The sequence below is a fragment of the Microcebus murinus genome, chromosome X, assembly GCF_040939455.1.
Source record: "Microcebus murinus isolate Inina chromosome X, M.murinus_Inina_mat1.0, whole genome shotgun sequence".
Taxonomy (NCBI): Eukaryota; Metazoa; Chordata; class Mammalia; order Primates; family Cheirogaleidae; genus Microcebus; species Microcebus murinus.
Genome location: NC_134136.1, coordinates 123342171 through 123355243, shown reverse-complemented (window position 1 = coordinate 123355243; position 13073 = coordinate 123342171). Strand labels below are relative to the sequence as shown.

The 13073-nt window shown below is 41.8% G+C and overlaps 1 protein-coding gene across 2 annotated transcripts in view; it reads right to left on the bottom strand.

Moving 5' to 3' along the window:
- Nucleotides 1-605: 605 nt before the first annotated feature.
- Nucleotides 606-13073, bottom strand: part of CCNB3 (cyclin B3) — a 52254-nt gene continuing 39786 nt past the window's right edge. For both annotated transcript variants that reach the window (XM_075999431.1, XM_075999430.1), the window contains 5 exons: nt 9893-10030; nt 5566-5721; nt 4631-4780; nt 1018-1148; nt 606-782 (listed from right to left, as the gene is read on the bottom strand). In XM_075999431.1, the coding sequence (XP_075855546.1) occupies nt 713-782; nt 1018-1148; nt 4631-4780; nt 5566-5721; nt 9893-10030 (645 nt within the window). In that variant the 3' untranslated portion in view covers nt 606-712. The remainder of the gene's footprint in view (nt 783-1017; nt 1149-4630; nt 4781-5565; nt 5722-9892; nt 10031-13073) is intronic.

The window sequence follows — 13073 nt, the reverse complement described above, 5'->3', positions numbered from 1 at the left end:
GTAGAAATTTCTTCTCTTGGCAGAAGACAAGGGCCAAAAATGATTTCAGTACATTACTCTAAGCAATTTTTCAAATTTAGACTCTGGAAAGCCACCTAACTGCCAAAGTAGGGCTACATTTGGGTTGAAATTTGCATCCCCACCTTTTCATCATCTAGGAAGAAGCAAAGAAAGCAACCTGGGATTAGGACCAAAGGGGATTAGCCTACACTATCAGTTGCACCAGCTCTGAACACTGAGGCCTGCCTGTTGGGTAGGGGCTTTCTCCTTGGACTGAGCACCACCACCCAGAATACTCCTTCTATAGACCCATCTATCAGTTCACACTTAGCTCAATTCCTCTTCCCATGAGGAGAAAACATCCGAACAGAAGATGATGTTGGGTAAGCTAGACCCTAAGGCAAAGCCCTTGCTAGGAAGAAAAGAAATTCCTGGGTTATGCATGGTGCTCCTGAGCAAAAAAAGGGGACGTGAGCTGTTTTAACAATCATTAATTTCTTTTATTAAATTTCAAATATGATAATTTTTTCTCTTTCATTAAAAAAAAACTACTTACATATTTACATTATCAGTTTGGGAAAAGACAAACAAAGTAGGAAAATGAAGAAAAGTGACCAAAAGACAAATTCAAGCACAAAATAAATATAGCCTATTAACATGCCTGGCTGGCCCTGTGACTGCTGCCCGAATGCCAGGCCCTCAAGCTTCTTAATTAGCAGTTCAACATCTCCTCCAGCTTCATTATGTCCACGGGGGGTACTTTGGCAACTTCAAAGAAGACCCTGTGAAAGGAAGGAGGGTCTGCTCAGTGTAAAATAGGCCAAGGCCGAACAGGCTGCATAAAACAAGTGGGACACAGGGCTGTTGGTTTCCTATCTTGCTTTAACCCTAGAGTAGAAAGGAAGGTGAAAATTATCTAAATCCTTTTGTCTTAAATAAGGCTAGTCTAGGCCTAGTGTTTTAAAGCTTCCCCATGAATGAGCATAAACCCAGCATCAGCCAGGGCTTGGTACTTACTGGTGAGAATACTTGGAATACACAGTGTTCAGCCTAGCACGAGAACTCACAGTCAGCAGGATGTTCAGCTGCCTGACCAATGGGTGAAGCTCTGAGGCCTTGTAGCCACTATAATACTCCAGGGTAGGAATCTGGAAGAAGCAATGTGAATAGTGACTTCTACTACAGGAAGCATACTCTTCTCCATCTCTGCTACCTCAAGTCCAAACTTCCCATCCATGGTTTAAACAGGGATGATATTCAAAACTTTTCAAAGACTCATATAATACAGATATTGATCAATAATTATAGGGTACTATCAAGAAGAATGGGTTCCAGTAACAAACTACTGTGATGGCTATATCCACACATACCAGTTAGAGATTAGCCCTGGGAACAGGACTGATTTTGTCATTTACTCTCTCTCAGGTTCAGATCCAAAGGCCAGGAAAACCCCAGAACAAACTTTAAGTCTCAGCTCAATAGCCAACAGGAACTTAAGGTTGTTGTCCCTCCTCTCTGGCTCTAACAGCTATCATTCTACACATTCATTTTCACACTGAACTTTAAGAATGCCTATTATGTGGCTGAAGCAGTATATCAGTGTTTAAGAACAAAGTTTCTGGAGGCAAACTGCTTCAGTTCAAATTCTAGCTTCACTAACAGCATGGCCTTGAGCCAGTTATTTAACCTCTTGGGTCCTCAGTTTCTCAATCTGCCAAATGGATATCATTACAGTAATTACATCATAGGATTAAGAGAGAGAGAGAGAGAGAGAGAGAGAGAGAGAGAGAGAGAGAGAGAGAGAAAGTAAGTAAATATATCATATAAAACAGAGTCTAGCACATAGTAGGAGTCCAAATGATGTTAGCTAGGATCAATACTGCCAAGCCCTATGTAGGATGCTGCGAATAAAAAGATGAATGAGGCACCTGCTCAAGGAGTAGTTTAATGGAGGAGACAGACATGCAAACATAAAAGTTTCAAAATGTGTGATAAGTGCTATGATTAAAGTGAGCGTGGAATACTGGAGGAACAGAGCATCAGGACCCACAAACTCTGTCCAGGAGGGTCACAGAAAGCTTCACAGAGTAGTGCATGTCTGCAATAAGTGGCAAAAGTCAAGTGGGAGCTCAACAGGCAGAGAAAAGAAGAGGATTTATTCTCTAAACCAGTGGTTTCCTAAAAATGTCTTAAATTATTTTCTCTGAACTCCTTTTTTTTTTTTTTTCAAGTGTGTTACCTAGAAGCCCAAATATCTTACCTAGAAGTGTGGCAGGGGCTAATAAGCCCACCAATTTGGATCCCTTTACATTTTATATGGCCCCAAGATACTTCTGCAGGAAACCCAGGGCTCCTGTGAATACTATTTGGAAAGCACTGCCATAGGCAAAAGACAGTCATTGGTGGGCAGGGGAATAACACACGGGGGTAACACAGTATATTTGGTGTGTTAAATAAGATTAAATGGCCCCACTGCCACTGTGTCAGTTCAGGCCCTCAATGCTTCACCTTGACTGTTACAACAGCCTACTTGCTGGTATTCCCAACTTTATGATCTCTCTTATCTAATATACCTTCTATACTGCTATCCCAGGACTGTTTCTAAAATACACAAACAGGATTATGTCACTTCCCAGCCTAAAAAACTTTCAATACTTTAGTATAAAGTGGATTTCTCAGCATGGCAAATAGGGTCCCTCACAATCTGACCCCAACCTACCCTCCTGGTCCCATCTCTCACTATTCACATCATTAGCATCTCTCCCATCTCTCCCATTAACATACCCTATGCTCTATCTGTAGGAGATGTCTTATTCTGCCCCAAACACATCACACTCCTTCCTTAGTACCTTCATGTCTTTTTAATTATTGTTCTCTCTACCTAGAATGCACAAATTCTGACTTACCTTTTAAGACCCAGCTCAAAAGTAACCTCTTCTGTGAAGCCTTCTATATCTACAGGAGGGGAAATATACATAACACACAGAAGACTATGGAGCTAGACTACCTGAGTTCAGATTAGGGCTGATATTTAGCTGATACACACTAGTTTAGCCACCAAGTGTTAAAACACCAAAATATTTCTATCCTAATTGGCACATAATTTGCTACCCTAAATCCCTCAACTGTTCCCGGCAGGACTTACTAGACTTCTGCATTATCCAAGGGTCAAAGCCTGGCCCAGCATGAGGCCTCCAGAACCTTAGCTCCAGAGCTATGTCCACACCCATTCTGATTATACAGTAGGTTTAAACTGTGAACATCACTCCTAGTTCCCAAAGCCTAGGTCCGCCTCCCAAAAAATGTGAAAACATGGGAAGTTATTTCTTATCTGTAAAATAACAGTACTGATCTTGTAGGGTTGTTATGAAGATTAAATGAGTTAATATACAAAGTGCTCAGATCACTGTCTAAGCACTCAATAAATGCTAGTCATTATTACTTATTCTTTTTCATCATCACTACCATCTATTGAATGCTTTCTCTGTTCCAAGAAATTTCAATATGACTTGAATAAGTTGACACACTATTTAAGCGATTCTTTCTCAGCATGCAGAACTCCTCCCATCAGTAGTGGTTCCAGGATTGCTAGGTATGAGGGGCTTAGGAGTGGTTGGGCAGAGGGGCTGTATTTGCAAGTATACTCTTTCTACTTGTATTACATGTTACACATATCAGTAAGAATTCAAAGTTCTCTAAAGTGGCTTTTACCCATAACTTCTCATAAAATTGACAGTGCATCAAATTTGAGTTTTATTTGTATTGGGGCATGAAGCTTTGGGGGCCTTCCTCTTCAGAAGCCAGCACTATAGTCGTGCCTCTGAGTACCCTCTTATATACACACAGATGGCTGCTTTCACTAGTCTACTCGTCTACTCTTTGGGTCATTGCTTTTCTTTTCCTTTTTCCGAGACAGATTCTCAGCTCTGTCGCCCAAGCTAGAGTACAGTGGTGCCAGCCTAGCTCACAGCAACCTCAAACTCTTGGGCTCAAGCAATCCTCCTGCCTCAGCTTCCTGAGTAGCTGGAACTATAGGCATGTGCTGACATGCCCAGCTAATTTTTTTTCTATTTTTTGGCAAAGACAAAGGTCTCACTCTTGCTGAGGCTGGTCTTGCTCTTGCTTAGGCTGGTCTCAAACTTGTGAGCTCAAGCAATCCTCCTGCCTTGGCCTCCCAGAGTACTAGGATTACAGGTGTGAGCCACCATGCCCAGTCCAGGGTCAGTGCTTTCCAAAGCCTTTTACAATGAGCTCCCTCAAGGGCAAACTTTGCTGAGGGGACTGCAAGGGACAGGAAGGGAATAGGGTCAGGGATAGCAAGTGGGCTACCCCTACCTCCTATGGCAACCAAAATAACTTTACAGTCTATTTTGTGATACTAGGTTTTTAGGTAAACTTTGTTTGTTTGTTTTGGAACAAAGGGTACTTTGAATAAGAAAAATGAAATCAAATATTTTAAAACCATTGATGTAGAAACTCTTGCCTTTAAATTGTCCAGGTGTTAAAGAATTCATAACTGTAAGCATATGGCAGTTTTGTCCCTGAGAGCTTCCCATGGCCCAAATTTATACCTTTCCCCTGAGCCCAGCCTGTGTATTTAAATCCCTACCATCCCCATGCAAGTGTTTACCCAACATGGGAGCTTCTGCATGTAGAGGGCCAGGAGGAAGGAGCCAGCAGCTAGCTTGGAAGCCCGCTCCTGGATATAGTCATATTCCTGCAGGGTCATCTCACAGATGAAGCGGGACAAGGTCACTGTCTTGATGCTGGTACGGATACACTAAAAGCAGGAAGAAGACAGGATCAGAAAGCAATTCAGAAAACTGGCACCAAGCAGAAGACTCCCTCTCTAGTTATCTCAACCAAAGCCTAAATTACTCTGTGCTTGAGTAATGTACCCCTGTCTTCTCACCATGACTCATGCTAAATTCCCTACCTGTAAAAGCAGACTCTAGGGGGGATTCTGAAATTGGCAGTGGCATTTGCCACCTTTAGGGTTTTTACCCAAATTATCAAGTATGTTTTCTGTACCCTCCCACCTCCCCTTTCTGTATGAGTCATCCTTTGAAAAGCCAAGGTTCTCCAAATGTGATTTTGCACCTGGTTCTACCCTAGGAGGTACTCTATACTCTAAAACCCATTCCCTTATCTTAAAAAAATTATAACCTATGAAACACACAAAGAGAAAAGTACATAACATACTTGTATAATACAATGAATAATTATAAAGTGACCTCCCTTGTAACCAATATTCAGGCAAAGAAAGAAAACATTGCCAGCATCCCCCCAAAACTTCTGTGTCCCTTCCTGATCAGAGAATCCTTTCTGCCCCCTGCTACTCTGCCCGTACCTCAAAATCTTATAGGCACACCATGGAAATCTGCAACTTGCCCCCCACCCCTGCTACTTCATAAAGATTGCCAACCTTTAACCTAGGAGGTTGGACAGAAGGAGAAAACTCCCCTGCCCCCAGTTGTCCCTTTCCTACTACTCAGGCAGCCACTCCAGGTATAGAGGAAACTAACTCAGCAGTGGAAGAATGAAGATGTGCCTTCTCATTCTTACCGCTGCATATCTGCGCAGAAAATGATATGCGACAGGAATGTTGATGTCAAATTTGAGGGCTTCCAGGATGCTGAGTTCCATGGTGTGCATCTCATCTCGACAATAAACATCAGCACAGATGTACAGGAAATCATCCACACTAGGTGGGTGGATCTCCTATGGGTGGAGAGGAGATGCAGTCACAACCAGGCAGACAGCCCTCTCTTCTCTGCTTAGAGGTGAAAGGAAGGGGAGACGGGTGAAGGATAGAAGGCAATCACATTTCCTGGCATAAAACAGCAGGGCAGATCTAAAAGCCAGCTTCTGGGTGATATGAGTGGCTCATCAGAAAAACAAAACTAAAGAAAGGTAAGGAGAAGCCTGTCCCCAAACTGTACTACCAGCAGAGAGAGGACCCTCCTGGGGCGGATTCATATAGTACCAGAAACAACACAATAGGGCATAGGGCCTGAGAGCAACGGTCTGTCCTCTGAGAACCACAAAAGGTAAATCTAAGGCTTGGCTGGGGTGAAGGAGTGAAGGAGGCCACAGAAAGGGGAACTAGAGATAGAAAATGAACCTGTACTTTGTGTCTTAGACAGTTAAGGAATGAGTAAGGATATTTGAGGAGGGCAACATCAGGTACCAGGTAGTGAGAGAGAGGAAGTTGAGGCAGATAGGCACAGAGGGAGCCTAAGCAGAGAATGTGCAAATGCCCATGGGGACAGGACAGGGAAAAGCCGGGCTGAGGGCATGTGAGAAGAACCTTGGAGCACCTTCTGATAACCTGTCCTTTGGAGGTTAAACCTTGGTTTTGGAGAGATGAGGAGACAGGAAGACCCCCAGCTCTGTTCCCTACCTGCAGCTCAGTACCCACCCCAGCCTTCTTCCCCCACCTTTTCCTTCTCCATTTTTAGATCAGAGACTGGACCAACCCTCCTGTTTTACAGACGAAGAAATCGAGGCCCAGAGAGAAGTGTCATGCTCAGATTCACACAGCAAACTAGTAGGAACACCAGGGAAAGATCTCCCCTTTCTACTGCTCTGTTACCCAACTGTTCCCTCCTTTCTTCTCTCCTCATCCCTTCCCCAACTTCCCCTTACAAAAGTCTGTGAGGGGAAGACGCCCCTTCTCCATAGGACCGAGTAGGGGCTTCTCTGTCCTGGACAACAGAGACAGGGTGCTCCAAGTCCCAAGATTTGCTAAGAAGTGCCCCTCCCTCTTTCCTTTCCCTCTCTTCCTCTTCCACCCTCCCTTCCTCTTTCAGTTGGCCAGAAACTATCAGCTGTGTTCTTAACATCGCTGTGGCTAAGGCACAGGGTGTCTCTTCAAGCCACAAGGAGACCCATCCAGGGAGAAAGTCAGAGATGAAGGGATAAAGCAGGCAAAGGAGGGAGCAAGGGAGGAGGTGAGGTGGGCAGGGGGTGGTAAGGGAGGAGTAAGAAATGGGTGAGAAAGTAGGGCATGGAAAAAGAGAAGGAGAGAAAGATTAAGGGAGGGTGGAATGGAAAGATCAGGTGAGAGAGGAAGGGAGGGGGTTAGCAAGCTAGAAAGGGTGAGAGCTAGGAAGGGAAGGGTAGGGTAAGAGGGGGAGCCATCCAGAGAAAAGGAGGGAAGGAGAAAAGGAAGGATGGAGGGAGGGAGCATGGGAGCAGAAGGTGGAGGGTGAGAGAGGTCCCACAGGCTAGGGAGGGAGAGATGGAGCAAGCCAGTGAGCTAGCAAGGAAGAAAGAGAAAGACTGAGCTAAGGGGAGAGCAATGGAGAGAGGGAAGGAGCCAGGGAGGGAAGGATCCAGAGAGCAAACAAGCCAGGGAGGGAGGGAAGGAGGAAGCTAGTGAGCCAGGGAGTGAGGGAGTAGACAAGCAGAGAGAAAGGGATCCAGGGAGGGAAGGAGAAGATGAAATAAGGAGGGAAAGGAGGAAGAAGGGAAGCAATCAGGGGAATGGGGGAGGGGAATAAAGCAATGGAGGGAGGGTTTAAGTGAAAGGGCCCAGCTAGAGTGAGGGGGCAGTGAAGGAGTGGGTGAGGTGGGGAAGGGTAGTAAGGGGAGGGAAACAAGCAGGGAAGGGAAGGTAGGAGGGAAAGGAGGGAGGGAACACATTAGGGAGGGCAGGAACAAGGCAAGGGGTCAGCAATCTGAGGGGAGAAGGAGGGAGGGGGAGGAAGGGAGAGGAGAAAAGGGAAGAAGGGACAGAGCAAGCAAGGGGGGGCAGCAAACTTGTGGGAGCAAGGTGGGTAAAAGGAGGGAGCCAACACAAAAACCACCCCCCCAGTCCCCATAGCTCTTTGAACTCATTTGTAAAAGTTGCTACCTCTCTGTACCCAAACCCTAAGGAGGGAGGGGGAGGAAGAGAGAGGAGAGATGAAGAAGGGAAGAAGGAACAGAGCAAGCAAGAAGGGGGCAGCAAACCCATGGGAGCAAGGTGGGTAAAAGGAGTGAGCCAATACAAAAAAAAAAAAAAAAAAACCCAGTCTCCACAGGTCTTTGAACTCCTTTGTAAAAGTTGATACCTCTCTGTACCCAAACGCTAAGGTTTTATACAACTAGCACAGTTGAAGGAAAAATGAGAGTTGAACAAGATCAATTAGCACCTAGGGAGGGAGAAAGAATCAGAGAGGTTACCTAGATGGATTATGGTTGTGAAGAAAAACCTAGCTGCTCACTTTTATATTGCTACTTCCAAAATTACTATTTCATCTGGACCGTTTAGACTCACTACCATCTATACCAGGCTATTTTATCTTAAATGTGTCCATCACCCTAATTTGGAAATGCTTTGTTATATAAGCAGACCAAGACTCCACCAGATGGGGATGGAGTTGTTGGAACAAGAAAAGGGGGGAGGCAGGAATCATGGACCAGAAAGCAGCTTTAAAAAGAATTACCCATTTAATTAGGCACATGCCCACATAACACACCTTCAAAGAGGAAATGGAAAAGCCTTGCTGATGCCAGAGAGCAAATACAATGTCATTGCCAAACAACACCAGCTTCCTTGCTTTAGGAAAATAGACAAAAAATTTGGTAGGAGAAAATTATTTGTATGTTTGTATGTAATTGTATAAACAAATGTACACATACATATATGTGTGTGTATATATGTATGAATAGATACACAGTCATGCGTCACTTAATGTTCTGAGAAATGTACCATTTTCATCCTTGTGTGAACATCATAGAGTGTACTCACACAAACCTACAGGGTATAGCCTATTACATACCTAGTAGCTATAAACCTGTACACCATGTTACTATACTAAATACCACTGATAATTGTAATACAATGCTAAGTATTTGTGTATCTAAATATAGCTAAACATAGAAAAGTTACAGTAAATACAGTATAAAAGATAAAAAATGGCACACCAGTATAAGGTACTTATCATGAATTGAGCCAGCAGGACTGGAAGTTGCTCTGAGTGATTCAGTGAGTGAGTGGTGAGTGAATGTGAAGCCCTAGTGAATGTGAAGCCACTACTGTACACTAATGTACACTTTATAAACACTCTATACTTCAGCTACACTAAATTTATTTTTTTAATTTCTTTCTTCAATAATAAATTAACCTTAGCTTACTGTAACTTTTTTATTTTATAAACTTTAATTTTATTTTTGACTCCTATAATAACAGCTTAAAACACACACACATTGTACAGTTGTACAAAAACATTTTCTTTCTTTATATCCTTACTATATAAGATTTTTCTATTTAAATTTTTTTTTTTTTTACTTTTTGAACTTTTTCGTTAAAAACTAAGACACGAACACACGTATTAACCTAGGCCTACACAGGGTCAGGATCATCAATACCATTGTCTTTCACCTCCACATCTTGTCCCACTGGAAGGCCTTCAGGGGCAGTAACACACATGGAGCTGTCATCTCCTATGATAACGCCCTCTTCTGGAATACTTCCTGAAGGACCTGCCTTAGGCTGTTTTACAGTTAATTGTTTTTAATAAATAGAAGAAATATACTCTGAAATAAGGATTAAAAGTATAGCACAGTAAATACATAAAAAAGTAACAGTCATTTATTATCAAGTATTATGTACTGCACATAATTGTATGTGCTATACTTTTATATGGCTGGCAGTACAGGTTTACACCATCATCACCATAAATAACACATGAGTAATGCATTGTGTTACAATGTTACAATAGCTGAGATGTCACCAGGCATAGAAATTTTTCAGCTCCATTATAATCCCATGGGACCATGGTCCTATAAGCAGTCCATCATTAACTGTAAGGTTGTTACACAGCATATAACTGTATAATATCCATTCACTGTTTTAGATAGAAATCTGATTAGTTCTCTCCAGGTCTTATGGACTCAGGCTCACCTCAAATTTTGCTGCAATCAGAAAAGCAGTACAACCGAGGAGTTGTAACTTCTCCTTCTTGCATACTACCTCCATTAGGTAGTGATCCACCAGCTTTACTGCCAAGTACAGGGTCTCGTGATTCATCTCAAATGACGTCTAAAGGAATACACAAACAGGGCATAAATCTGTGTATTGTCCAGCTCCACAGCCACCTCCAGATATATCTAGCTACCTGTACTGTCTGCAGCATCAAGGACAATCTTGGCCAGCTGGGACTCAGCTAGGAATGCGGAAACTGCTTCAAACTGCAGAAAGTGCCCATGTATATCTCCTGTGCCTTTGAAGACCCTGGTATTATTTATCCTTACATATATGGGTAGATGACCAGCCTTACAAATCAGAGAGAGATGTTCTGACTTCTCTGTGAACACCTTGAATAGATATACCCTCTCTTCTTAATCTCTAATACTTAAGAGTTTTACTTTCCCCATTTGCTACTAACTTATAAAATTAACTCCCAAAAGAGATCATATTTATTTGGCTCTGAAATACAGATACTTACTAGTTTATTCATTTATTAGTTTCTCTTCCCAACTAGATATGTTATTAGAATATATCAGTTAGGAGAATGTACCAATAGCACCATTTAGAAGTGCTGGGTTTGTGTTGGCCCATCCAGCCCCTTTGTGCAAATTAGAGAAAAAAAGGTGCCTTCTTTGGGTGAATGTAGCCCTTCAAGCATATATATTATGGTAAAAGTAGGTAATATCTTTATATGAATTAGCCAAAGGTTGCCTCTGCCTCAGGGCACAAAAGCTCCATAGGCAGAATGTACAGCTTCCAAATGAAGAACGAGATGGATTCCATTGGCTGCTTTGGCTAGAGGACTTGTGTAGGCATAATTTGCCCATCTGTACACAGGGGTCCCACCAGATCCTCAGTAATATGTCTTCCTCAGGTTCTTAAGATTTAAGAACCATAAAATCTGTCCTAGTCCAACACCTCAACCAATCCTTGAATACTCTCTTTAATATCTCCATGAAATAGTTGTTTAGTTCCTGCCATACAAACCTCCAAATACAACCCAATCTTTGAATGGCTTTAACAAGAAATTCTTCCTTATACTGAGTGACATTATCCCCCCTGTAAGCTTCACCTCATTGGGTTGCTTCTTGTACAGCCTTCTCTTATTGACTAGAACCTAGATGACCAAAAAGTAGGTCAATGAGAAATATTGGAGAAACGGAGGTATATTTGCACAAACAAATGACTATCCGATGGTTGAATACAAGGGTTCATCAATACACACATTAAGTTTCTGGCTAACAGAAATACCAAGAAACAGTTCTTACTGTTTCTGGAATATGGCTTTGGATCTTCTCAGAAATGTGTATTAGTTTCCTATTGCTGCTATAATAAATTATCACAAACTTAATGGCTTAAAACAACACAAATTTATTATTATTATAGATCTGGAGGTCAGAAGTACAAAATGGGTTACTGGGCTAAAAATCAAGGTGTCAGCAGGGCTGTGCTACTTTCTGGAGGTTCTAGTAGAGAATCCATTTACTTGCTTTTTCTACATACTGGAGGCAGCCCACATTTCTTGGTTTGTGACCCCTTCTACCTTCAAAGCCAGCAATAGCCAGCCAAGTCTTTCTCAAATCACATTATCCTCTGTCTCCCTCTTCCACATTTAAGGATTATTATTACATTGGGCCTGCTCTGATAATCTAGGATAATTGCTCTAACTTAAACTGATTAACAACCTTAATTCCATCTGTTATCTTAATTCCCCTTTATCATGCAAGGTAACATATTTACAAGTTCTGGGGATTAGGACATGGACATTTTATTCTGCCTACAAAACCATCTAAAGGAATATCAGGAGAAAGGGATGGGAAGAGCTCATGCAGATGAAGGTAATAACTACCACCTTAAGTATCCAGAAATTGAGGTCAGGTAATTATAAAAAATAAAAATAAAAGAGGGTAGGAATGGAAAGCAGCAGCTGTTGGAGGATAATACCTCTGTGAGCAAATGACACAGCCAGTAATTATAGAAGCCTCCTTCTAGTACCTCACATAGGCACGTGGTCACTTGTGCATGCATGTTGGTATCAAGTGGTAACATCTAAATGTGAGGGTTATATCTGAATGAATGGCTGAAATTTGGAGTCAACAAATATTTAAATCAGCCACTGTGTCAATTATAGTAACCTTCCTTCCAAGAAGGTAAGACAATACCCTTCTAACATAATTCTACCACTTGAAACTACAAGGAACAAGTCTAATCATTCTTGTGACAACCCTTTAGCTATTGAAGGCAGTTATTACATCTCCTTTAAATCTTTCCCACTCTAGACCAAATAACTTGACTTCCTCTAATTATTCTTCACATGATATGGTTTTCTGTTTTTTTCAATATCAGGCTACAAATGAGGGTCTCTGTGCCATTAGAGAAGAGTGTCAGTGCTCTGGGTAATTTCAAGCAGCTACAACAAATGTGGGTAAGAAGCCCTTCAGCACAGTAGCAAGACTCTCTCCTCCCTCACAAATGTCTCTAGCTAGAGGACTCTTCCAATTTATTCTAAATAACTATTTTCCTCATCTGGAGATGGGTAAGAAGAAACAAAAGGAAAGTGATAAATTAATCAAAACTATAGAACATATAGATTACTCTTAGTCTCAAACTAGGAGACAAATCTGATAAAAACCCATCTCAAATTCTAAAACTCAAAGACTATCTTCCAAGAAGATGAATAAACAGAGAAAATCAACCAGCTATATGAAAAAGAACAAGTAGTTTTTAAAGGAAATACACTCTAAAGAATCAGAGCAAGTGTCTACCTATGAAACTATTTCACTGCAAAAAACTGGAATAAACTTTTTAAAAGTACACTCTCTTTTTATAAAGTCTGAGAAGTACTCCATGGTATACATATACCACATATTATTAATTTACTCATGAATTGATGGGCACTCAGGTTTATTCCACATCTTTGCAACTGTGAATTGTGCTGCAATAAACATTCAAGCGCAGGTGTCTTTTTGATGAAAAGTCTTTTTTTCTTTGGGTAAATACCTAATAGTGGGATTAGTGGATAAAATGGTAGGTCTACTTTTAGTTCTCTGAGTAATCTCCATTCTGTTTTCCATAGAGGTTGTACTAATTTGCAGTCCCACCAACAGTGTATAAG